This window comes from Crotalus tigris, unplaced genomic scaffold, assembly GCF_016545835.1.
Source record: "Crotalus tigris isolate CLP2741 ecotype Arizona unplaced genomic scaffold, ASM1654583v1 scf7180000018371.15429387391:27106975, whole genome shotgun sequence".
Taxonomy (NCBI): Eukaryota; Metazoa; Chordata; class Lepidosauria; order Squamata; family Viperidae; genus Crotalus; species Crotalus tigris.
Window position 1 is genome coordinate 21,766,740 of NW_024096970.1, and position 26,507 is coordinate 21,793,246.

At 37.7% G+C, this 26,507-nt stretch overlaps 1 protein-coding gene across 3 annotated transcripts; it reads right to left on the minus strand.

Moving 5' to 3' along the window:
• On the minus strand, nt 1–26,280 carry VSX2 (visual system homeobox 2). Of its 3 annotated transcripts, XR_005557731.1 has the most exons (6): nt 25,767–26,280; nt 24,524–24,608; nt 20,420–20,543; nt 5,866–6,046; nt 2,233–3,535; nt 1–2,103 (listed from the first exon to the last, which is right to left on the minus strand). XR_005557731.1 is itself a non-coding variant. In XM_039351755.1 (5 exons), the coding sequence occupies exons 1-5, from the start codon at nt 26,221–26,223 to the stop codon at nt 3,141–3,143; spliced, it is 1,242 nt and encodes a 413-aa protein (XP_039207689.1). In that variant the 5' UTR covers nt 26,224–26,280; the 3' UTR covers nt 2,142–3,140. The 3 variants fall into 3 exon arrangements, 2 of the variants coding, with proteins under 2 accessions (XP_039207689.1, XP_039207690.1); XM_039351755.1 differs by lacking the exon at nt 1–2,103 and having other exon boundaries at nt 2,142–3,535; XM_039351756.1 differs by lacking the exon at nt 1–2,103 and having other exon boundaries at nt 2,142–3,472; nt 25,767–26,278.
• Between the last annotated feature and the right edge of the window lie 227 nt (nt 26,281–26,507).

A 26,507-nucleotide genomic window follows, 5' to 3' on the forward strand; every position in this document is an offset into this window, starting at 1 on the left:
TATGTAATGCTTCAACATGTTAACACATCTAGATGGTATTAGAAACTAGCAGGAACTCAATATTTATAATAATAAATAAATATTCAAAACTCATGTATAAAGCTTTTGAGCAGAAAAAATATTCATTATGTAATGCAAACATAGACACAGAAAATATCCAAACACAATAAGGAACAAATAATCAGTGACTTCGTATCTATCCTCTCATCCAATAGCAAGAAAGATGGAGGGAGTAACATTAGAATTCAGTAGTCCATTTTCAAAACAATTGCAGACTATTATCGGTCCTCCTTCAATCAGATTTTCCTTTAAATCTAAGTGATGAAGAGGCTATTGGAGAAAGAGGCAGCTTGCACTATGATGGCAAAATATTAAAGTCAGCCATTCTCTGGCATCTTTATATTTAATCTTATTTCTGGTACTGAAGTAATGGTAACTGATGAATTTGTCTCCAATGGTTTTCTCTCCTAATATTAATAAGGATAGTAAAGTTTAACAAATTCATGGGCTGTTTTGAGAAATAATGTTGGGTTTTGTTTTGGTTTTTTTTCCCTGCCTGATATAAGAATCCAGAATGGACACAACATGACACAATGTGTCAAGGCATTTTGATTCAAGTGTTGGAAACAATGCAGTCTTCCTCAGTGCTCAAAGAGAAGTGTTGGAGGTGATACATCTCATTTAGCATTAAGTCAAAGAAGATAGAGTGGATTCATCTAAACTGGTGGTTTCTCTTAAAAGCATTCGTGTTTTAAGCTTTTTTTATGCATAGAAGGCCAGAAAAATAGCAATAATAATCAAATATTTTAATGAAGGTTTCCAATATTTTAATGAAGGTTTCTACAGTTTCTAATATGCTGTTTCTAAATGTCCCTTTCATATTAGTAGTTTTCTTCTCATGCTGAGATATAGCCCTCTGTGGCCTAAAGGCCATAAAAAGGATTTTATTTGATTCAGATATTGCCTATGTTGCAATATCTAAACAGCACTTATTAGTTATACTGCAGCATCATTCTTGTTCATCTTCAGTTTGGATTTATTCTGATTTATATCTTTACAGAAAAATGGCACAAAATCACAAGTTTCAAAGACTAGTTGTTACAACCTTTTATCTTAAACACCTCAAATACCAATTTTTCTTACCATATATACAATATTTACATACCATGGGTTATTATCTAAAACAACAGATAACTGGGGGACATACAAAGGGATTATATCAGCAAGGAAAATCAATCATAAATAAAACAGCTCTTGTTAAAAATAAAGACAGGGAAAAAATGGGGACTTGCTATCCTGGGCCTTCACCGAAAAAGAAAAGAGCAACAGAGTTTCTTAGGCAATAAGACTTGATGACTTGATGACTTGATATGATTACTTAAATGACTTGATATGATTACTTAAATGACCATAAACTGACTATAAGTATTTGCTAATACAGTGATTCTATCTTTACCATTTGCTGACTGCAACACCAAGCAAAGATAGTTAATGATCACTAACGATGAAACACTTCTGATAGAATTTTCATATTAATGTAAACACAATGCAGTACTAATAGGTTTTTAAAACTCAAGTGAAAATTTCTTTCTCAAGAAACATCACTACTAGAGGTAAGTCTTACTCTCCATTTCTTGACTTGAATTTGTGAACCATAAGGAAGCCATCCAGGCTCATGAGCAGATGAAATCAGACTCTTGCTTAATTCATTGTTCACGGTCCCTTAAGGATGTTGAATATCAAGTATAACAACTGAAATTTATCTCTGAGATGCATTTCTCACATCATCAACTACCCTAGCTAAAGCTAAACACACAAGATTGGGAAAAGTGGCTGGGATCTGAGTTACACGATATGGCATCCAGATAGTCTTGGTACCCTGAGTGCTCCATTCCCAACCATAGCAATTCATGATTACGTTACAATATATGGAATATAATCTTCACTGGAATTAACTCAGTGTCATACAAATATAATTTATTTTATTGATATGATTTCTCCTGAAATGCTCTAGGGAAAAAACGGCATTACCTATTTCAAGATGGTAAGCAAAGGCAGACTGTGACAAGCTACATCCGGATATCTTAACCAGGGGTTCTCAACCTTGGCAACTTTAAGACTTGTGGACTTCAATTCCCAGAATTCCTCAGCCAGCAAAGCTGGCTGAGGAATTCTGGGAGTTGAAGTCCACAAGTCTTAAAGTTGCCAAGGTTGAGAACCCCTGTCTTAAACAGTCCAAAATTAGGTATTATTAGGCAAAGTTCACATTGTGTTAGTAGAGTAGGGCAGCTGAACGTCTTAAATCAATGATGCTGATGCTGTAATCAGGAACACAGTATGAGGTAGGGTTGCCCCCTGATCAATTTTAAATTTTGGGTTGATTTTTGGAAAAGAATGCTTCCTTTATTATATAGCCTTAATGCCAGGCAATGGGCAGTTTTAAATGAAAATATAAATATGCACAATTAAGCCTTTTAATTCTCTTCTGAGAAAGGTAACAACCTGATCAAGTCAAGCAGAAAGATACTTATTTTGATCACTGCATATAATGATTGAGCACAGACAGGATGGTAAGCCATTGTATCGTTTGTTTGTTTGCTTTGGCTTAGTATGTTGTCTGTACCAAACATTGTGATTTGTAAACTAAAGTATATGGATTAAATGTGACAGCAAAACTAAACATTGAAGCTTACTTAAAAAAAAATCATAGTTAAAATAAAACATGGCTTATCACAATGTGTGAATCTAGATAATGAGATGACTATTTTTAAAGAGGAAGTGATAATGGAATAATGGATGCTGAATAGCAGGTGGGGGAAGGCAATAATGATTTAATAAACTGTGAAAGTATTCAATGTCCACCTCCCTCTCCCTGCTTGAAATGGAGGGAGGCAGAGCCCAACGGCTCCTGAGCACAAAGATTGCAGGGGCAATATGCTCCTGAGGGAATCAGTCTTTGAACACACCCAGCACAACATGGCCTTAGCCTGTGATTTCCTGAAATGTATAGAGACCAAGTGGATCCACCCTCCAGGTGAGTAGGGATTACAGGGAGGACCCCATTAGTCTGAGAGGAGGCGGAAGCTACTAGATGAGTCAGTCTTCAAGAAGATGGCTGATTTCCCATCATCCCCTTCCTTCTAAACCAGTTTTTCATCCTCTTGTAATAAATCTGATTTTTCCATTTGCCGATCATCCTCTGCCGTGGCTGCCTCTTCCTCTTTTTCTGGCTTCCTGACTGGGGTAGGAGGATCTCCAGGGATGGTCCCCAGGACTTTGGTGCTATGCTCCTGAGCTTTGGCCCTGAGGGCAGCAATGCTGTTCTCTCTGAGTTCCTCCTGGGAAATGGTAGTTTTGGAATCTGCCCCCCTTTCTTCCTTGTCACTCTTGTCGAGCTTGGGCAGGGCCTGGCGTTCCATCTCCGGCTTCCTTCCTGCCTCAGCCGCTGCCTCCAGAGACTTTTTGTGCATCCCTAAAAAGAATTGTTGGTATTCGGGTTTAGAAAAGCGCCTGGGCATGGGAAAGCCATCTTGAACTGAAAACAGTAAAGATAAAGAAAGGCCAGAATTAAGGAAAAGCAGAAAGCCTTGCTTCAAACAGCAGTCACACAGAGAGCCCAATGAAGGGGCCCTGCATGAGGAAGACCTCCAGCCAATTCTCTAATAAGAACAGCCAGGCTTGAGGAGAAACTTACACCAGTATTCCACCTATATGTATTTATCTTTGTGTCTGAACCCTGATGTCAAATCTGAATATTTTAGATTGGAGGAGGAAAAAGCATCCTTTGTGGGGATGAATTGTCTTTTAATAGAGCTAAAAGCAGAGTTACAAAAGAAATCTATGTTTATAAAGAAACACAAAGATTTCTAAGGCAGCAAAATGACAAAACCTGTTATCCCTGCGGTTTAGTGGACTAGGACAGAGGTCCCCAACTTTTTGGGCACCAGGGACCGGTTCTGTGGAGAAAGGTTTTTCCGTGAACCGGAGGGTGTATGGTTTTGTGTGCTGCCTGCATCCCGCGGATGTGGCTTTGCTTATTTGTGCAGACTGGTTGCTGGCATGCTGCAGCCCATTACTGGTCCATGGACCAGGGGTTGGGGACTTGGACTAGGGTAGAGGACCCTAAAGACACAGCACTCCTAATTCCATTAGGCTGCAGAATTTCACCAAATACAGAAGTGAATCTGTATGTGAAACAAAGCCTTGATGAGGAAATGCTAAACCCTTACATGCTGCTTTCCCCCCCTAACATGTACCATCCATCCATGTCCTTTCAATTTTCATTTTCTAGTAGACTGAAGTATGAAGCAGTACATTTGTAAGAAGCCAGGTGTTAAATTTAAAGAATTAGCCTGGAAAAGCAGAAAAGAAAAGCTAAGGAAGAAGCAGAAGTGCATGAGAAAATTGGCTACTATATTTAAATAGCCTTAAACTATCAGCCAAATTTGTTATAATTAAATTACTTGTATATAGGGTTTGTTTACTGCTAAGCCTTCACAGTGCTTGGCACATGGAAGGGGAGAAGGGAAAAATTTATGCACAATCAACATTGTGAGAATGGACTTTTCATCTGATTACCATCTAACCGATCAGATTGCACTCTAGTCACTAATCTGCCATGCCAGGGTGCTCCTGAAAGGAATGCCTAAGAGTAGAGGTGAATAAAAATTTGTCCTCTGGTCTTTTAAATAATACCAAGGCTGGCCAAGAATTTTGGAATTTTAAGAAGGCAATTGTTTTCAAGATTTGTTTGCAAACTACCAAAGACATCAAAAAGAATGCTGGACTAGGAAGACTCCTGGTCTGATCTAACAGAGATCTTCTTACACTGGTAGTCCTCAACTTATGACTGGAACCATTGCTAAACAAGGCAGTTGTTAAGTGAGTCACACCTATTTTACAAGCTTTTTTGCCAAAGGTGATAAGCAAATCACTGTGTTGTTAAGTGAATCACACACTTGTTAAGCAAATCCAGCTTCCTTCATTGACTTTGTTGGTTGGAAGCCACTAGGAAGATTGGAAATGGCAATTGCATGAACCCAGGATGCCGCAACCATCGTAAATACATGCCGGTTGTGACATACCCAAATTTTGATCATTTGCCTGTGGGGACATTTGATAGTCATAAGTGCGAGGACCAGTCATAAGTCTCTTTTTTCAATGCTGTGGTAACTTTGAATAGTCGCTAAACAAATGGTTGTAAGTCAAGATCAACTTGTATGTATAAATCTACCCAAACCCTTAAACATATTTATTATGCCATGATCTGTGATTACTGTTTTCTGAATTAGAAAGCTTCTAAAAACCTTTAAAGGATTTCCAAACTTTTTGCCCAAAGTTATCAAACGTTTATGTTCTCAGCCAGCATGAACATCTGGCAGGGGATTCTCACCATAACAGTTTTCCATGTGGTAAATTGCTGAGAAAGTATGAAGAATGTTTTTGGCAAAAACATTGTGGGAGCATAATATAAAACACAAGACTATTAGCATTAGACATAAAGGTTTTATATTCCATGAAGTTTAATAAAACCTTCCATTAAAAAGCAGTACTGGTAGCCATACTTGTTGATCTGTGCACCCTCTAGAAAGGCCCTAGTTGAGCTTTATGCCTATAAGTAATCCATGTTCAGATATTCCTTTCCTATCCTACCTCTTTTACACAATACAAGCTTTCTGAACAGGTGAAAGGGGTCTTTCAGGTGTGTTAGCCCAAAGACCCATTATCTACCTTCCAGCATGGCTAGTAACCCAAATCACATAGCGGGCACATAGGAAATGCTACTTTAACTCCCTTCCACTCTGTCAGAACCCTGGGCATTGGCTATAACAAAATATAGATCTGTTCTCAAGACTGAGCGCTTACCCAACAACCAAGGGGCACAAGATTCCATTATGCCATCCTTGGCTGATTTCAGAATGGATTCTGGCAGTGGGATGGAGTGACGCACCATTGCACCGTACAGGCCATATTCTGCCATTACACTGCTTCTTCCCCAACATTTTTCTCTCTTTCGCCATTTGGCCCGGCGATTCTGAAACCAAACCTGCAATAAAGAAGACTGTTTAATAAGAAAAGTATAATTTTTATTTGCCACGTGATTGCTGTACCCTAATGAGTTCAATTTAAATAAATGAATAAACAAAACAGAATAAAAGGCATTGACTAGTCTAGTGAAGGGTTGTTTGTACTTTAAAACTAGTATGTCTAAAGATGATTTAAGGCTATTTCATTCTTTGACTGGGAATGAGATGAAACCAATGTTTGTAGGGCCAAGGGGGAAGATTGGTGTTGTTTGAACCTGACTCTGTCATGGTGAAGTACAAGTGAGAATAGTCTTTAATGCTAATAAAACATTACTCGTCCACATTAACTAAAACAGAATTTAATTAACTTTCCCCACTGTCAAGTATTATTTTGAATGTTTACCCCTTTATATGCCAATTATATCATTCATTAGAACATTAATTTGGTAGGTATGAAAGAAGATCCAGTTAAACTGAACAGTTGTTTAAAGGGGGAAAACTAAGTAGTCCTTCAAAAAGTAATTTCATAAGCAAACCATTTAAGTATGATTGATAATTATAATTATTGAAATGTTTTAAAATATTTAATATTGTTTTAATGGTAGTAAAGATTTGAATTTTAATTAGGTAAAAATAATGTATGTAAGATGATAGTATTATGCATACATATATACATACAATCCTCTCTCAAAAAACATTAAATGTAATTAACTACTACATAGGCTATATAGAGAACATCTCATCAATTATTGTTAAGTTGACTTAAAATTGCATCTACTTAAAGAGGGGTGTACAACTTTTTAATGAATGAGAGCGACATTTAATATTTTTTTAGGGTTGATGATCACATGGTGCAGGACAATTATTAGGACTATACAGGACAAAGACTTTCTAAGAGTTTGTGGAAGAGTCTCAAGCATTTTTTTTCCTCTTTTTTCAAGCAGTCTTAAACCCAATTAGGACATGTAGCACATTTTTAGGTTTTCTGTTCTATATGGTAAGAAAGTATGCCACTGAATTTCAGCAATTGCAATCAGAGGAACTCTGTGGGCTGCATGTGGCATGTTTTCTACTCTAAGGTAGAAGAAATGTGTTTTATGACAACTGCAAGATATATTCATTCTTCTTAAAATATGCAGTTGGAATTTTGTGAAAAAATAGAAGACATACTGAAGGCAGGAATAGAGATACATTGCCTCACAAAAATAGATAAATACAAAAGTGAATGAACAAACTCTGGTATCTCATACTAAAAAAACAAATGCAAGTAATCTGAGCATACTTGTGCTACCCAAAAATAAAGTGCTAATAAATGGTGTAGTGAATGTTGCCCTGACCATACTATTCAACTTTATCTTACCATGCCCGTCCACCTGACATTTATATATACAGTACAGTAGGTAGGATAAAAAAGGCAAACCTAAATTGACTTATTATAGGATAGAATGTCTTTCCACTTTACATCAAGGGCATACAAAGGATGGCTGCTTTTCATTTACTGTCTGATCATATTCATATACTGTCTGAACTTCATGTATTGTGAGTTTTCTTCCACTTGGCTTGATTGAGAATGGAGCCAATACACAAAACTGTTTCTTTTTCTGAGCCCAAACCTTTCCCTTCCTTCCTTCCTTCCTTCCTTCCTTCCTTCCTTCCTTCCTTCCTTCCTTCCTTCCTTCCTTCCTTCCTTCCTTCCTTAACTTCCAGTTATGGCACAATTTTTCACTCTTCCTGCCATCACCAAATACAGCTAGATATAGCTTTTATTTTCATTACATTTATTTGAAAACCAACTTGCCATAATCTCAGTTTTCACTGAACAGGGTAAAAGCTGCATATGGGGGCATGGTATTTTGATGGGAAGTTAGACACAATTAACTGAAGCATGGTTTGCTCAACTCAATTTGCAGAATACTTTGGATGAGAAAGTAAAATGTAACAGCTGAGTTCACATAATTGTCTAATATAAAATACAGATGGTTAATTCAGGATCAAGCAAAGCATAATTTCACTGTTCTCCCTGACTCTGATTTATTGCCATTCACATACCCTCCCCAGCTACCAGAGCATTGTAGTTTGCTGCAGGTTACCAAAATCTGATTTTTTTTTGCAAAATTAGGTAAAAGAATGCCATTGGACAAATAACTTCCCCTAATATCCCTTTGTTCTTTTCCAAAGGATAATGCCAAGATTATAACACCACATAATATGAATCCTCTGTCCTGGTTCATACTGAATTGTTTCATGTTTAAATAATCACTTCATACGACAGTCCCATGATGGAACTGAATGTAATTTGCAAATTTCAATGGATTCTTAGTATAATCCCAGTCTTCACTTCATACAAGGTCTAAGTAAAATTGTGCATACTTTTCCATCTAAACAGTATAATAATCAGAGTCTGATGGCTCACTGCAGGACTATAATTAATTCTCATTATACCTTTTGTGCAAGTGGCCTGGATTTTGCCTCTATTTAACGGAGGTTATAAAGAGAGAAAGGAAAAGAGAGGAATGTTCGACTATATAGGGAATGCAAGAAAAACTTATAGAGGCCACCAGGCGATGGAGAAAGAGATGGGGATACTATGTATGTCGGCTGCTTTTTAACCCTCTTGGGTGGTGCAGACATGTCCCGTTGACGGCACTAGCTTCCACCATTCAGGCCGCGAGCCTACAGCTAGCAGAAATCTATTATCGCCCGGGGGCGCGCGCACTTTCTCTCTCCTCGCCTTTTTCCCGCCTCAGAGAGAAGCATCAGCTTTGAGATGAAAAATTGCTCGCGGTCTATTCAGGAGGAGGTAAAGGAAGAGTCAGCTCCAGGGGCAGCCCAGGCCTGATTGAAAAATAAGTTAATTTCAGTTTGAATCGATGGGCCTCAGGCACTGAAATACCACGGGAAATTAAAGCGGCTGCTCCCTGGGGATCGGCGCCATTGACCCGCGCTAATTAATGCCGTAGCGGTGGTGAAGTTCTCGCTCGCTTCTCCACGAGACAGCCGCCCCTCCCTTCCGTGGCAAGCATAGCCTCACACCGCAGCCACCAGCTTTTTCTCATTTAACTAATTAAGCTAGAAAATTGGGTGTTAATTTGTTTAGGGTTTTTTTTTAAGCCCCCCCCCCTCCTGTTGTTTTCCTTCCTCTCCTCCCTCTCCTTTCCAGGGAAGGCACGCACCGTCCCCGGCGGAATGGAAATGAATGGTGGGGGCTCGCTGGCAGATGGATGCTCGGGGGGTCATTCAGCAATCTTCTCCGACTTGATTGCTTGATTAGGTCGTTAGCACATTAAAAAAATGCTCTCCGTCTGGCGCTGTCCTGATGAGTGGGCCGAGGCGGGAATCGCCTGGGTAATTTATCTTTTTATACAGCAAAGAATTTGATTTCAATCTGCAGATATATCGAAGCGCCTTTGACACCTGTTTAACATTGCAGCGCTGACAGTTTAACCCTGTGATGATTCCGTTGGGCGGCAGCGGAATCGGGCAGGGTGGAGCAGCACGAGTCCCCGAAAGGGGAAGTTGTAGCTGGAGGGGACTTCAAAGGGGATTCTTGTGAGGGAGATTTTGAGTAGAACCGCGTAAAGAAGAACACCCTCCCCATTGAAAGCCTCCTGAGATTAAGAAAATACATAACTATACATATACATTATTGAATTGCATTGCCAATTGGATATTAAATAAGGTTGCAAACCTAATTATACTTACATGAAAGTTACAGGTAACACAGATCAAAATCCCTTTATGACTTTTTTCTTTGGGGTATTTTTTATGACCCTTACCTTACATGCTGATATTTAAATACGTATTTCCTTTCTTACAGCAATGAACATATGAAAAATGTATGCACTTGGGTTAAATAATGATAGGATATTTGCAACACTAATCATATAATAAATTTGATATTAATTTGATGAGACTTATTCCTAAATAAGCATTCTTATAAATCCAATACTAAAAAGTACTGAATTGCATAAATAATCTATGTCCAATTGGAACAGAAATATTTTAAAATTGTCAATAAAGTAGCAAAGGACTGTGAGTGAATTATAGGAATTAATGTTACTTGATTTAAGTCTTGGATCATGACAGTGATCTAACTGGGGTAAGATATCTGAGGCAGAATATCCTTACTAATAAATTATTTTACAGTTTTTGCTGCCTTTTAATGAAGTCCAAAAAAATGTACTATTGGAAATGAGCTATATCACACCTTTTCCTATTGTGGAGAGAGAGATCAGTTATTCAAAGATTTTATGGGGGATATTGCCTTGATTGAGAACTCATGTTTACTACTTTAAGTATTGTGAGCAATCTTGAACTCATGTAAAAAAGGTAACAAAGTTTAAGTAAAGCTGATTAGGCTTTCTTAATAGGTAGATAGACATCACAGGTAGTAATAACAATTTCCAAGAGAGCTTGGGTAGGGTAATATCTAGTTAAATGAGGCTTGGAGACAACCCAGAAACCTGTTTGTGTGAGCAATAGTGGTTGTGCATAAATATATATACATACACACCTACATATATACACACACACTTAAATATACATACACTTATACACACATGCACACACATCTAAAAGTTCTGCCTTTCAAACTGCCTTCTGATCTCAAAAGAAAATTGTTTCCTATTCTGGTCTACCTGCCTCATTCATATACACAGCAAAAATAGTGTGTAATTCTATTAGGATAATAAGACATTTGTGAACTAAGCAGGGAGGAACAGTCTGTTATACATCTCTGCATTTAACAAGAAATCTTAAGGATATAATTTACCATGTGGCTTAACAAACTATTACAAATGAACAGTTTATGAAGAAATTAAATACAACTGTAGTAAATTTCATTTGATACATATTTTATGCATATCAAGTACATTGAAATAAATCTGAATATATAAGCAGGCTTATATGCACATTGTATCTACATTGTTCCATATAATGTGTGTATTTAAATGGATTTATTTTTAATATAACTGAAAATGCCAATCTAGATGTATTTGTTGCATGGACCTATATTGAATGTTTCTATGTTCTCATCTGAGTGTAGGGTGATAAAAATAAAAATGTTATAAGAGCATTACAAAACAGTTCATATAAAAATGCTTTCTCGTCTGGAAATATCCACACAGAAATCTTCACTCAGTCCTCCCTGATTGGATTCGCATATGGTATATTTCTTCTTGTCTTTGTCTTGTCCGCTAGATGGCTCCATGCAATGAGATTTTACATTATCCAGTACTACCCGTATATGTTTTCTTTCCTGTTTCATCAGTGTACAAATTCAAACATGAGAAGTTCTCTGTATTAAGGGATAAATTCCACATTGATGGAATGAATCAGGTACACTTTCCTGCTGATTTCAGAGCAAAAGGTAATTGATTCCAGAGCTTGTCAGAATGATGAAATGTTTCTCCCAATTCCAAACATTTGTCATGTCCTTTAAAAATATTTAGAAGAGCTTCTACTGATAGCTATTGTTTTTAAATTTAGCCTCATTTTTATGACCCCAGAACTTCAATGTAATGTTAACTATAGGACTTATTTATGAACTGAGATTCAGTGGACATGATTACACATCAGTAGGCTATGTTGCATATTTAGGGTTATGTGGTAATGTTCTAAAGTATAGAAAATATCACTGCATTCCTGGGAATAGGAATTATTCTAGAGTACTGCCTTGCTTAGTACTGGAAGGCAACTTTTATGTATACACACAGATTTCATATCTTGCATGACCAATCTATTGTGACATTGCAATGTATGAAAAAGAAATTAAAATTTTAATACTAAAGTCAGCATCTACAGATAAACATACATATAGCATGCAGATAGACACCCCTTCAATAAGTATTTAATATGAATATAACTGGTATGATGCCTGGTTTAAAATCAGTACGCATCAGAAAAGAAATAATTATATTGCTTTTTAAAAAAAAAAATCCAGCAAGTAAGCAAGTCTATAGATTAGAAGGATAAATGTCTGTTGCAAGAAAACTGATCTTCTGTTGAAATGGGGTTAATTAATACTTGTATACTGTTTAAAAAGTGACATCTTTTTGCCACTTTGACAAGCTTAAGTCTATCTTGAATAAAATTAGTTTTGAAAATGACAATTTCTTTTTTAAAAAATACCCACTGCACTATTTTAAAATTGTGGTACCATTTGTCAATGCAAACAATGCCCAAAATATAAATATGTGTGGTTAATATCTCCTTCCAAAATTAGGCTCACCCAATCTACCAAACTCTCCTTCAAAATGGAAGTCCTAATAAGACACCTTAGGAAATAGATCTAATCTACAGAAAATGCTATATGGAGTTTCTGCATTATTTACAAACCCTTTGTTACTGCAAATTATATCAGACGTTCATTCTTATAGCAATCCAGTTTATCACTCTGCTATAATCAAAAATACAAGATATCTCTTGTAAGAAAAAGATATTACACATACATTAATCCTTATTTTGCTTACTCCTGAAATTTAAATAGGCATTTCATTCTATAAACACAAATGGAGGCTATTCCCGGATGAAGTGAAGACTGCTAGTAGCATTTTTCTAATTATATTTATTTAGTATATAGTTGGAGATATACGATCTTATATTTTTTTCAGGTTATAATACTAATTGCTTTTTATGTGTTCTGCACATAAAGGAATCTTACTCCCAGGTTAATATATATTCTGTACTGCAGCTTTCAGCTTCTGCTTTTTACTGACTTAGAGACTTGCCTTTATTCCTGTGATTTCTGTATTTTGGAATGATTTCTCCTCTGCAATAATGTATACCAGCTTCTAATGTGATGTATTTTCTGTGTTCTTTTAATAAATTTTACATTTGCTGTCTCCTGATATAATTTTATTTTTATTCTGTGTTTAATATTTGCTATACTGTTTTATTTTGTTTCTAGCTTGCTTATTTTAGATTAGTTTTACAGTGTTTATAAACAGATTTAAGATTTCTTTAATGCATCAGTGGTCCAATTTTTAAAAAGAATTCATTAACTGCAGCTTTCTTGGCTTATAAGTAGAAGATTACATTCAGTATCCTTGGAACATTTAAGCAGAAAAATTAATACGACTTTGACATGTGTTTACTTAATTTGTCCACCAGAGGACCAAATTGATAGCCAGTGATTTCAGATCCACCACCAGGAATTCTCAGGTTCTTCTTTACCATATAATAAAATCCATAGATTTTGGGAGTTTGAATATTCAGTTAATGCATAATTCTTCCTTCATTACACAGTATATACTTTTCCTTTGCATGTATAAATTAGGAAATTCCATGTGCTCCCTAAATAGTTCCCTCAATAAGCTTTGGAAATCAGTACTAGACAGCAACAGCATAAGAAAAATAAACACCGTGTTATGTAATATCAGACTAATTATCCATTTAGCTCATATCCTTTTCTTAAGGATAAAATACGAAAACTTTTTCCTTGAGGCTCTGACATGTTCTAATCTCTTTACATTTATTTTTGAAACTTACCTCTTCCTTTCCTGTATTGAAATCTATGTAATGTCTCTTACTCGAACAAGTTCCTATAAACCCTATCCTATAAATAACAGAACAACAGAATTGGATGGGACCTTGGAGGGCTTCTAGTCCAACCCCCTGCTCAAGCAGAAAACCCTATACCATTTCAGACAAATGGTTGTCCAGTCTCTTCTTAAATGTATAAAACCACTGTCCTTCACTAGTCTGAACACCATTAGATCCTTTGTACATGTAGTCTTCAACTTAATGACCACAATGAAGCTTGGAATTTCAGTCATACGTTATTGCAGTCAAAGTCAAGGAACCACATGCCCAGATTCCATTTTATTATTGTTTTTACAACTAACATAAAAAGTTATCATGATTTTTAAATGAATCACATGGTTGTTTACTGAATCATATGGTCATTATGTAAATCCAGCATTTTCAGTGGGCAGGTTTTTTTGCCATCTTCTATCATAAAACATTGTGGTCAGGATGCTGCAACCAATCATAAAGGCGAGCCAGTTGCCAAGTGCCCAAAATTTGATCATGTGACTGCAGGGAGAGGGGTGGCAGTTGTAACTTACAGGACAGGTCATAAGGAGCTTTTTTGAAATCTGTTCTAACTTGAAACAATTGTTAAGCAGCTGGTCATTAAACAAGGACTAACTAATAAATATGTCAGATCTTTTCCTTGCTTTACTATTTTTGCTTTAATTGCTTGCTTGTTTACTTGTATCTGCTAGAACCAAAAGAGTTTCTCACTACATCCATCTATAGAAGATGAACAGATTAAAGGAGGTCATAAAAGGCAATAGTGCAAATATTCCCCTGCCAAATCACATAAAGCTTTAAATGTCAAAAAGATAAATTTTCAACAGGCTGGTTGAGACCAGTTGGAGGGTACAAGGCTCAGAGACTAGTGAAATGTACTTGCGTTGATGAGGGCCCCCAAACAACTGCTGAATCCAGCTAAAGCTTCCTAATGGACTTCACAGGCGTTCTCACATACTGAATATTGTGTAGCTTAAATGAGAGGTGATGAAGGTATGAGCTACCACAGCAAGGCCCCCATACTTCAGGTAAGGCCACAACTAGTGCACTAGCTGAAGCAGGACAAAGACATCCTTGACCACAGCCCTTATATGCCCATCCAGGAGGACTGTCCAAGTTATGGAAACTATTCAGGGGCAATCAAAAGGCAAGGAACCTTGAACGAGCAAACCAGCACTTTCATCTTTTTTGCTTCAACCGTTTTATTGCAAGACTTTGCCCTTCTCGCCAGAACAGAGTCCATTAGCAGCAAAGATCCTCAAATCTGAACAATGTTATGGGCAAAATACCATGTGAAACAGTCACAGTACCCAGGCAGGAGTTTTAAAATGGTGTTGGACATTCTCAGACAAAGTCATCTAAGCAATAAAGGAGTAGAAATAGAAACACTTCTATTACTGTATTGGATTGAGCTTGAGTTCGTAACTACTCAGCCAGGTTTGCTTTTCTTTTTCCACCAGCACTCAAGGCATCTCTTCTATCATTTCAATTCCTGGGGATTCTTGGTTAATAAAGGAGCCAATCAAAATCAGTGAAAGAGGAGCTCATCCTGGAGTCCATAAATCCTCTGCTTAAAACCATCTTCCCATTTAGAAATTGAAGAAATTCAGCAGCTCCAAGGTTACACTGGCGGAAAACCTGCCAAACAACAGGGTAACTGATACATATGATGGATTTCCAGCTTGACTCTTTGGCTCAACTTAATACTTTCATATTCTGATTCTTCAGAAACAAAGTCCTTTTATAATTTTTTCTTATAGCTGTTGTAGTACATAGTTTAAAACTCTTCTCTCATAATTAGCCAACTGACCTTTCTCTTATGATTTGATCTTTTTATCTTCAGTATATGATCTGAGTGTATATGTGTATACAAATATGTACATTTTTTCAGACTGAAATATTTTGGGTCAGATTTCATTTGTTTCTTTCTGGAAGTTATAACGTAATGATAAAACTCATACTCAAATTTTAATTCAATAGGTCTAGTTTTGCCTAATCTGTTGTCAAATACACACAAACACACACAAACACATTGCAGAGACTATGCTTATTAAAATTAACATCTCAGCACTTTGGGAGAGTTTCGACAACAGGTTATTGGATTTCCACAGAAGCAACCTAATTATTCAGAATTATCTTGCTCAGTGAAAGGTATCCAGTTATTTTCATTTCTCATTTAAGAAAACACATCAGTTTAAATGAGACATTTTTCAGATGTGTGGTTTCCAAACCTTCCCATCTGCTCAGATTTAGATTTGTTTAGAAAATATGCAGTTTGAAGTGTTATTTCAGAGATCTGAAGAAGTATAATAAACCAGGAAATACATTGTGTCTGCCTATTCATATGCTGCATCAAGGTTATTTACAATATTTACTATGATATCATTTTCTATGACCCTATAAAAAGATATGAAGTTAAATGAGTATAGGAAAAGAGGCACATGGTCTGCATGGCTGATCACAAAACAGGTAGCTGCTCTCCTTCCTGCTGCTTTGCAGAAGCACAGGGAAGTTAGTATTAGTACAGCACTATGCACTATGGTTTAAACCAGGGGTAGTCAACCTTGGCTCTTTTATGACTCGTGGACTTCAACTCCCAGAATTCCTGAGCCAGCCATGCTCAGGAATTCTGGGAGTTGAAGTCCACGAGTCATAAAAGAGCCAAGGTTGACTATGACTGGTTTAAACCTTTCCTGCCAGTTATGCCTCTAGGTATAAACCTAGAAAGCATCATTTAATTAAAACTGGTAAATCCAAAATTCACTTGTGGCAATTCCAGTTAACATTTGACATCAAAACAATAATTTACACAGATTCATGTATTACAAATGATATCACCAAAATATTAGATAAATTGTAGCATAATTTTTGATATTTTTTTTTTAGGTTCATTGGTAATATTGGTACCTTGCTTTGATAATGAAAGAAACCTGGGTGAGAAACACCAAAGTTTGATATCAGGCCTAAAATTATGGAAGAAATTACCTGATGAAGAAAAAAGTGAATTTGGGTGTAAAACTTTAAAATATGATTCACTTCCTAACATGAAGATGGATTTATTATTAAGCAAATCAGATGAATACAAGCAGTATCCTGAAGAATAATAGATGAAAGAAAATACATATTTGAAGAAAACAAGAGGTTATGCTAGGTGAAAAAAAAGTAACAGTGAAGAACAAAAACATCCAGTTGTAAAAGTCCAAGTACTGTATTTTTCCTAAAGTTAAATATGTATCTCTTCTTGATATGGTGTTGCAATGAAATCAGAATATTTGGATTAGTGGATAAAGAGATCCATCATTGCCCAAAGCCAATCAGGTCATTTTAGCAAAAGTAGAAAATCCCCCAAATATTACATTTTACCTTAGCCTTAAAATATAATATGAATAATTTAAAAACTAATAATTTGCACTCCTGCCTAACAATCTAACATTCCTGTCTGAGTTCTAAAGATCGGATTATATTTGCTCCTCTGGCAGTCAAACATACATGAACTGTATCGAGGGGGAAATGCTAAAAGAGTCTGCCATCTTTTCTGCCAATTATTACCCACCCCAGTCTTTCTCAATCAGTAATGCATTGTCTTCCTCGGTATGAGAATTAGTAAAACCTGATTTACAAGTAATTCCCTGAATTGATTCTCAGGCTAAAGAAATTTCTTTGGAGCTAATCTATGATTCACACACAGACATGCCCATGACTATAATCCAAGAGGTACCTTTTTGCTTGTTCTAATTTCTGAAGTAATATTCCATCCATAATATTGACTATCAAACATAGTACTGCAAAATTAAAAAATACAGTGTGAAATTAAATATCATTGTCAATTAAAATACCTCAGAAAGAATAAAATAAATGTATCATACATAGAGTCTAACATCCACATTCTCCAAATTTTATTGGACTCATTAAAAATAATCTCACCTGACAACACCTTGAGAGGAAGGACCTAGAAAAATCACTATTAGGGAGGCCTAATTATATATCCTATCTATCTTGTGATACAAGACTGTTTGCTCAGCACTAAGATTGTTAAATCAGTGTCTCCAAGGAAGGATCTTACAGTTACCTAAAACATATTGGGGCTAAAAATACTGGAAAGCTAGCTCAGATAAAATGTATTTTTCTCCAACACTGCAACTTAACAATTGAGAATTGGGTAAAAGTAATTTCCTCCCAGTAATTTACAACGTTATCACAAAATACAGCATTAACTTGAAAGCCTCTCAGAAGCCAATATAAATGTTCTGGGATTACTGCTTATCTTCTGGATCACACTCCCCGTAGCTGTAAATCTACAATCTTCACTGGGATGACAAAAACATGACCATCACAGATCTATGCCCTGCTCCATGTTCCTGTGATTGGGCAAGCAACCTCGCTATGCACTAGAGGCACAGCAACCCACACCATTCTCTCAAAATTCCAAATATGCCCATTGGCCAAAAACGTTAAAGAGTTCTGTCATGAGTCATCGGAAGTAACCAAAAACAGCAAGTGTTAATGCTGTATAAAGAGCATGAACCAAAATCTGATTTCTGATATTAGAATCTGAACTGATGTAAGCCAATAATAATATCAATAATAGCAACGACCTTCAAGGATAGAGTTCTTCCCTCCCCTTCCATTTTCCATTCTTGGTCTATTGCATTGCACACTTGATGTCTTGTTACCAGAAGGAAACAAAGGAAGGAAGTTCAGTAAAGAGCAATCAAATAATTAAAGAGCTGGAGAAGGGATGATTTATCGTGCATAATTTAAGTAAACAGTTTTATAGCTTGGTTACACATTGAACTGGGGGATGCTATAGAAAGATGATATCCCAAAATATAATGGGCAGAGGGTGGCAGAATATATATGCAAATAGATGAAGAATGCAATTGTAAAGAACAGGAAATTGTTGTAGTCTTCACATAGTTATTCTAATAAAAAGGCCAATGCTATACTAATACTTAATGGGGGAAATCCTCGTGAAATAATGCCTAGAAGATGTCTAGAACATAACTCTTAGTCTTGCTTAGCCAGTTATGGTTCAGACTGTATAAAGTATAGTTGTCCAAATTTTGGCTTGCCTGGGCCACAATGAATGAAGAGGAATTGTCTTGGGCTGCATATAAAATATATAATTTTGTTAATGTACTGTATATAAATAACAAACTTCCTTTATTTTTTATTTTTTTATAAAAAATCTGTGGGGCTATCCAGGGCCATGTTATTCGTTTTTTAAATAATTTCTTGATGAAGTAATTCCTTTGCAAAGAAGGTAGAAGGAATCATAGCTCAATAACAGAGAATTGTCTTTTGCATGCAAAAGATCATAGGTTTGCCTATATTTCAATTCTATTAATGCCTGAAAGCTCTATCTATCCCATTGCTATAACTGCATTGAAAGATGGAGTAAGATATGCTAACAAAGTTATGTATTCTTACATAAAATTTAAGTAGGGCAGATCCATCCCATTACACAACTGCACCATAAGACTTTCCCACAATATATCAGCTTCATTTTATACAATCTTTATAACATCGAGCTGTGTGGTGTAATATTTATAGTTTAAATAGTTTACATTGTTAGTGAAACAAAATAAGTATAGAAATAAAGTGTTGAATGCTGTTATAACATGATGACATCTGAAACCTGGTTCAAAATGTAATGGAGCTGAGCCTTTTTGTTCATCAACCATTATTTCATAAAGCAACTACATTTCCATATGAAAACTGTAATCTCTGACTATTCTAAGTTATTTGATGTTTATGAACACCTCTAAAACTTACAAAATCTGAATGAATTGTTCTTTCCATCATGAAGAATTATGATAAATTCATATGTTTATGAACATTTATGTTATTTTTTTTAACATAATATGTCTCTCCAGAGGAAATTAAGAAGTAAACTTCGTAGTTTGGAAATAATGAATTCTACTCTTCAGTAAACTTTTCTACAAAAATAATTAAAAATACAGTATTTAAAAGGGAGAATTTAATGAAGATCCAAAGTATTAACCAATTCTTTGCTCCTAAGGTCACTTTAGGCATGATTTCCTATCACAGCCAGTAGTTCTCACTTCTCTTAGGTGTTCTTTCATATGTGGGCCTAGAAAGATTCTGAGTTCTAAGACTTCATTACATTACTTCCAGTATCATCAGCATTCTATTCCCATTGCAACTGGGTCTGTGAGCTCTGGATGTGAAAAGTGCCATCTAGTTGCAGTACTAACTTTTCTCCATGTCAAGACAGTTAACATGAAGACCACAGTCCCAATTCTCCATCTTATGAAGGTCTATTTTCCAAGATGGTCCAACTATACTAAGTACTACTACACCTTGAATATTCCTAAGTTTTCCTGATTGTTTATACTCTCTTGATCCTGATTTATAACCGTTTTGGACAACTTTTATTTCATTTGGATTAAAAACCTTGCAGTTACAGAAGTTGTCATGCATCCTGGATCCTGATGAAGTCTTATAGAAAACTATACTTCTTTCAACATTTTGTTAATCTTCAGCATGCAAAAACAATTGCATCCTCTTATATAAAATATCTAACTAATAAAAGCTAGAACAACTAGTGCAGGCTTAGGCACACAAGAAAGCACATCAATTCAACATTATCTTTGAGATTTGGGATGAATCGGTTACAAGACAGTCCTTTAAAACAACCTTTCTGAATCTTGTACCTTTCCAAATGTATTGGATTATAATAATCCAGCGGCCCACATTATCAAATTCACTGGCATCAAATGGGAGAAGACTTGTCTTACAGAGTATATCACTCTTTTCAAAGAAAGCAAAGTATGTTGAAAAAGAATTAGTGAGTAGTCATGACATGGAATGACTGAATTTCATAGCAATATAATTACCTGTATCCTATCTTCAGGAAGTTCTGTTTTCATAGCCAGCATTTCTCTTGCATAAACATCAGGATAGTGGGCTTCGTTGAATGCTTTTTCCAGTTCCTCCAGCTGGTAGGATGTGAAGATTGTCCTAAATGGAATAAAATTCACTGATGAAAAAAGTTAAAAGAAAAAAAAAACAGCAGCAAAGGAAAAATTAAGAACATGAATACATTATACAAAAGAATTCTTCTTAGGACGAAGAATGCCAAGAAAAGTATACTGGGTTTTCCTATTTACTGAAAAGGAAAAAAAATGAAGATGTAAAGGATTACTATTGAAACAAATGGACTTAGATTGCACTCTTTTCATAAAGTACATTAACATCAAAGTGGAGAGGGTAGTAAAGCTATAACTATTGTGGAAATAGAATTACAGGGCTGCAAGGGGCCTTGGAGGTCCTCTAGTCCAAACCCTTGCCCAAGGCAGGAGTCCTTATTCTATCTCAGACAAATGGCTGTCCAGTCTTTTCTTCAAAGCCTCCAGCAATGAAGCACCCCCAAATCCAGGAAGCAAGCTGTTCCATTAACTAATTGCTTTCACTATTAAGAAATTTCTCCTTAGTTCCAGGTTGGGTCTCCCTCTAACAAGCTTCTACCCGTTGCTTCTTGCCCTGCCCTCTAAGAGGAATTAATCAAATGTTTATATGAAAATAAAGACGTTATTTTCTTTAAGAAGTGGAGGAGAAATCTAAAATATCTGCCCAACTTTTCCAGAAAAACTTGAGGGGAGAGATACATTTACCGACATACTATCCTATATTACATCTAATAATTCTGAATAGGTATCATTTACAGTGTGTGTTCCTTCATACCATTTCTATTCTTAGATAACTCTTCTCTGAGATAGTAAATAGAATCTGGTTTTGCTCATGTATGCTGTGATCCTAAACATTCCAGTGTGAATGTTAGTGAGTTTGCACCCAAATAAATGGGTTTTAGCCTAAATATAGAAATTAAATTTAGTACCTCTATGTAAAAGGTATGGTGTTATCTAATAAAAAAGCTACTCCTATTGGTCTTTAGATTTCTTATTAATTAAGTCAGCTTTGTGTTTTTTTTTCAAACAAAAATTTGGCATCATGTTGAAAATAAGGGGCACAATTTAGTTCCAGGTACTATAGAAGCAGCTGAATTAATAATAGGTATGGATTAAAAAGACTTCCAAATTAGAATGATCATCATTTCTTTTTGTGAAATGTGGCATTAACATTCATTAAGAATTCCATAGTGCTGCAACAAAATCTAACAAGAAGATCCCACCAACTCCATCTCTATGGATCCAGTTAAATTCTGTGAAATGGAGAAATGTGGGCTTTCCTTATCTGTAACTAGACACTGAACAACAGACTTTATGATAATATTTAAGTTTTCAAGAACAAAGTCCATCTATTTATTTTTCTGCTTTTTCTGTTGCAAAATATTGTTCACATTAATGTTTTTAAAAGAAATTATTTTACTTCCAATCCTTAATTGGCAGAGTAGAATAACCAATGTGTTACTGATGATGTAACATCATCCTTTTTATCTCCTTTCCTAACATTTGGAAACTTCAAATCTTCCTCATTTGCTAATATTTTGTTTGTAAAGAATATACTCCAAACACTTTACAATGTAAGAACACCTATCTTAAGGAATTTAGCTTGGCTTCTCACCCTATGATTCTACCGTTTCAAAAGAATTTCATAGTAAAGATATGCTTCTTCGAAATCTCAATAGCCCGAATTAGGAGTTGTCCTCATTTAGGCATTTAAAAAAAAAATAGCCCCTGGAATTGAAAGCACAACTCCAGAAGGGGATGAGGGGATGAGAGATATTTGCAGAGGTGAAAATGTGTGGATCATGTTGTGCTCCAAATCTGAATAAACATTCTGATGAATTTCTGAAGCACAGAAAATTCTCTGGTTATGAGATTAACCTACCATGGAAGCCAGCTGCATTTCAATATTTTTCATTTCTATATAAAAGCTTGTCTGCATGTGCCTAAGCATACACACACACAAGCATATAAACAAATTGAAAATAACATGAAATCAACCTTCTGATAAAAAAAAACTGCTTCAAAAAGAAAAAAAAATCAAAGCCAAGATTCTAAAGATTAAGCATTGGTTTTTAAATATTTCCATATTTCCCAAAAGCATTGTCAAGAGATATCTGAATTACCTTCTAACATGTAGATGTTAAACACTTCCATCAGCTTAATAATACTAACATTATGAGGGATTCCTTCTGCCATCAAATCTGTGTTCTGATGTCCCCTAAACTCCTCTTGCTCTCCCAGAATGATCACCTATGTAGATGGAGCAAGCTTCTGTAATGCCTCACTGCCTTTTTCTTAAAACAAATTGCTTCTCTTATTGTGCATTATTTTGGGACCCAAGAACAGTGGCAGGATTTTTATGTTTAAATTTATCCACTCCTTTTTAGGGTAGATAGAATTCCTGTCAAAAATACAGGCAAAATCCACCCTTTTGAAATGTAGTCTTAAAATTTGTTTGTAACAGATTCTTTCAGATTCTCTGTAAAAACAATAGTACTACCGGTAATAACTAACCTCTCCTTTCTTGCTCAGGATATAGAGAGGTGTAGTTCCTCTCCACATTGCCACTAATTTTGGGGCATTTCCTGAAGACATTGTCTTTAAAAAAAAAACATTGCATTTTGCAAATTATAGAATTATTAACATATTCAACACTAAAATTCTCAAATTTCTGAAACAATTCATTCTAGATGCAAATATAAAACCTGCAAGAATTCTAACATTGATCTACTACATAGCAAAAATATCCCTGCATATTGGCCTAATTCACAGAAAAGTTCTTGCTCTCATTTGTTCATGTATCAATAAAACTGAGAATTATTTGTTGCAATTTCAGTTGTTGCAATTCTCAAAGCAAATAAACCATTCTTTCTTTCTTTTTTTTTTTTTTTCATTACAGCCAGATATTCTGCCGGTTAGCAAACTTAATCTTCCCAAATCATGTCCAGGTGGACTTGCTGCTGAATACACAAAACAGAACTAATATGCAAAATGGGCCCTACAATGGTTTTAGTTCTGTTGATCACTGTGCAAGGGGGGAGGGGGGAAAGAGAGAGCAAAATGGCCAGGTCCTTCTTGGAGTCTGAATCAGTAAGAAAGGGAGCAGACTTTTCTTTGGGTGATTCCCCCAGCTTTACTGTAACGTGGTATGTTTTTCAGTCTCCAAACTGTTCAGGAGTGTTTTCAGGTATTTTTTTCTCCCATCTAGAATTCTCCAGATGGGTTGGGTTAAAATACAATACATTGTATTTTATTACTAATCACAAAAAAAGTATCAGCATCCTTGCCAAATGGGAAGGAGGAATTAAATTTGTTTTACAGACAAAAGAAAATCTTGATAAATGCCCTTGTTGAGAAACCAAGCACTTACAGAAAATTAAACGCGAATTAGAAACCGATCTGGTTGGGTAAAGCAATAGTTTGATTTGTAAACTGCTCTAGTATGCTGATTTCTTTGATTTATTCACAGCCCTGAATGGCTTTACGGAAAGGAAAGTAAGTGTCCAGGGGAACCCTTTGGACAGCTCCCTCCGGCAGCTCTGAAAGAGAAGAGCTAGAGACCAGCCAGATATAGGAAGATTCCCTTTGAGATGTTTGGATTTGATGGTTCCACAAATAAAAGTTAGGAGAACAAAATACATACAACGTTTGGCGTGGAGAAAATCTAGCCCCTTAACGCAGTCTCTGTCTTCTTTGGAATTGTGCTTCAGAGTAAAACCTGAAGACCAAGGGATCGCTCAGGATCTATTGGCAGAGGATGTGGGCGCTACGTGCAGGGACCTTGCTGGCTCGTCGCTCTCCCGCCCTCCCCACCGCCCCCACCAGCACCGCCGACAACCAGAAGCCTGAACCTGGCGGGGTGCGGGGCAGGCAAGACCCAGATCTGCAAGGCCCAGAGAGGGAAGCGGCCCGCCAGCAAAACGCCGGCCAGCACACCGGGCGGGCGGCAAGTCCAAGGACTGGGGGGGGGGGGGGAACTACTCCTGCTGCCCCAGAGCGCAAATCTCGGCCTTGAAAAGAAGGTTGCCTTACCTGTGCCGCCTCTTCTTCCGCTTCTTACTCTGGTTTAAGGTCGATTTCGACATTTTTCTGTCCGTGGAGGAAACATCTTCGGAATCTGAAGACAGAAAGGCGGGAGCGATGGAGAGGGCTGCTTCTTTGGGGGGGTGGGGGGGAGCTTTCCCCGCCCGCTCCGAGGAACACGCCAGGCTGTCACCCGCAGGCCTTGTCCGAACTTTCTCGGATCAGGGCTTTTGTGGGGAGGATTTCGTTTGATCGGATTTCTCTTCCTGAGGGCGCCCCGTAAACCCTTCCAGCCGGGAGATGGATGCCTCGCTCTCTTCTAGCTACTTTTCCCGCATCTTTTCTCTCTCCCGGGCCTGGGCTCTAGTTTTCTTTTCAAATCAGCCCATTTCTCCCACACTGAGATGTCGTTTGTCAATCATTAGGATTTTTTAAAAAAATATTAAACAAAATGGAAAGAACGAGCTAGACGGGAAATCAAAAGAGGGAGAGAACCTTTTACATTCGATAGGCAGGAAATAAATCTTTCAGGGAGCTTTTTATTCCTCTAATCTTCCCTGTATTTAGAGGTTGGGAAAAGAAAACTCTGGACTTTGGAAAAAGGGAGCAGAATAAAGCAGCGGGGCATTTTCTTGTTAGGATCCCTAAATTAACCACAGCGCCTCTCTCTCCTGTTTAACAATTTCCCGGAGCATTGTGTTATTTTTAATGCTTGCCGTTTACTGCATTTTTCTTTATATTGTTTTGGTTAAACTTTAAGACATCAAGTGATTCCTGCTTATTATCCTAGCGCCCTTTACTACATATGGGACTTTTAGGGTAATTCAAGCCGCACCGCGGCTGTATTTTTTGTCTACAAAAGGCGGAAGAGTCCTTTGAGCAAGGTTGGGTTCCTACACCGCTACTTCTCACCCTTTTATCTCTCGATGTTGTTAATTTTATTTTGATACACTGTGTGACTGCGAGGTGCTTAGCCGAAAATTGCTCACGTCTGACAAAATCGGGAAGGTCTGAAATGAGATCGAGCATTCCTTGCATCGGGGAGACTCTTAAACCCTGCCGGATAGGCTGGGGCGCAGCGATCGCCGCTTCGGGATCAGCTGCATTAGACTGGTCTGTCTGGAGTGGTTCGCAGCACCTTGTCAAGGGCAGAGATCTCACCGCCCGGGATAGCGATTCCCAGTGTCTCCCAGCTTCCTCCCGGGCCCAGGGCCCTCCTCCCCACTGCTCTCTTCCGCCACAAGAGCTCTACCTGAGCTGGCCGTCTGGCTGGTGTCTAGCTGCGCGGGGGCTCTGCCCAGCGGCTGCAGGTGTACGCTGGGCGGGTCGGCCAATACCTCCAGGAAAGTGGGCTGCGCGTAGAAACCCGGGAGGCTGCCGGTGCTCAGCAAGCCCATGCCCACGCTGCCCACCCCGCCTGGGCTGAGGACGGAGCGGGCCGCCAGCAGGTGCCCGGCGGGTAAGGAGTCCAGGGCTGCGCGAGGTTGGGAAGGCGGCTCCTTGTTCAAGCCCAAGATTTCCTGAATGCCGAAGCCGGTGCAGCGTGGTGCTGTAGGGCCCGAGCTAGGCTTGGCCCCCGTGGCACAGCCCCCTACTACAGCCCCTGCCCCATTAGAACCGGAGGCCGGCATAGGAGGAGGCGCGCCTTCGGGGGGTTGGGGTTTGCCGGGCAGGCTGTGGGCCAGCGCGTCCCCCGCTTTGCCCGTCATGCTGTGACTGGTCCCTTGTGCCCGCTCCGGGGAATGCTCGGGAGCCCCCGCCTCAGGCCCCTTTTATACGCCCAGGCTGGTGCCCAAGCGGGATCAGAACCGAACAGCCAATCACAGAGGCCATCCGCGATTAGGAATTCCAAAAAGCGCGGGGGGGGCGGTAAGAGAGAGAGAGAGAGAGAGAGAGAGAGAGAGAGAAGGTGAAAAGAGAGAAGGCGGGAGAGGCTGGTCGGCTTGGGGCGAGCCGGGACCAGCAGAAGCGCGCCGAGGAGCCCAGCCCCAGC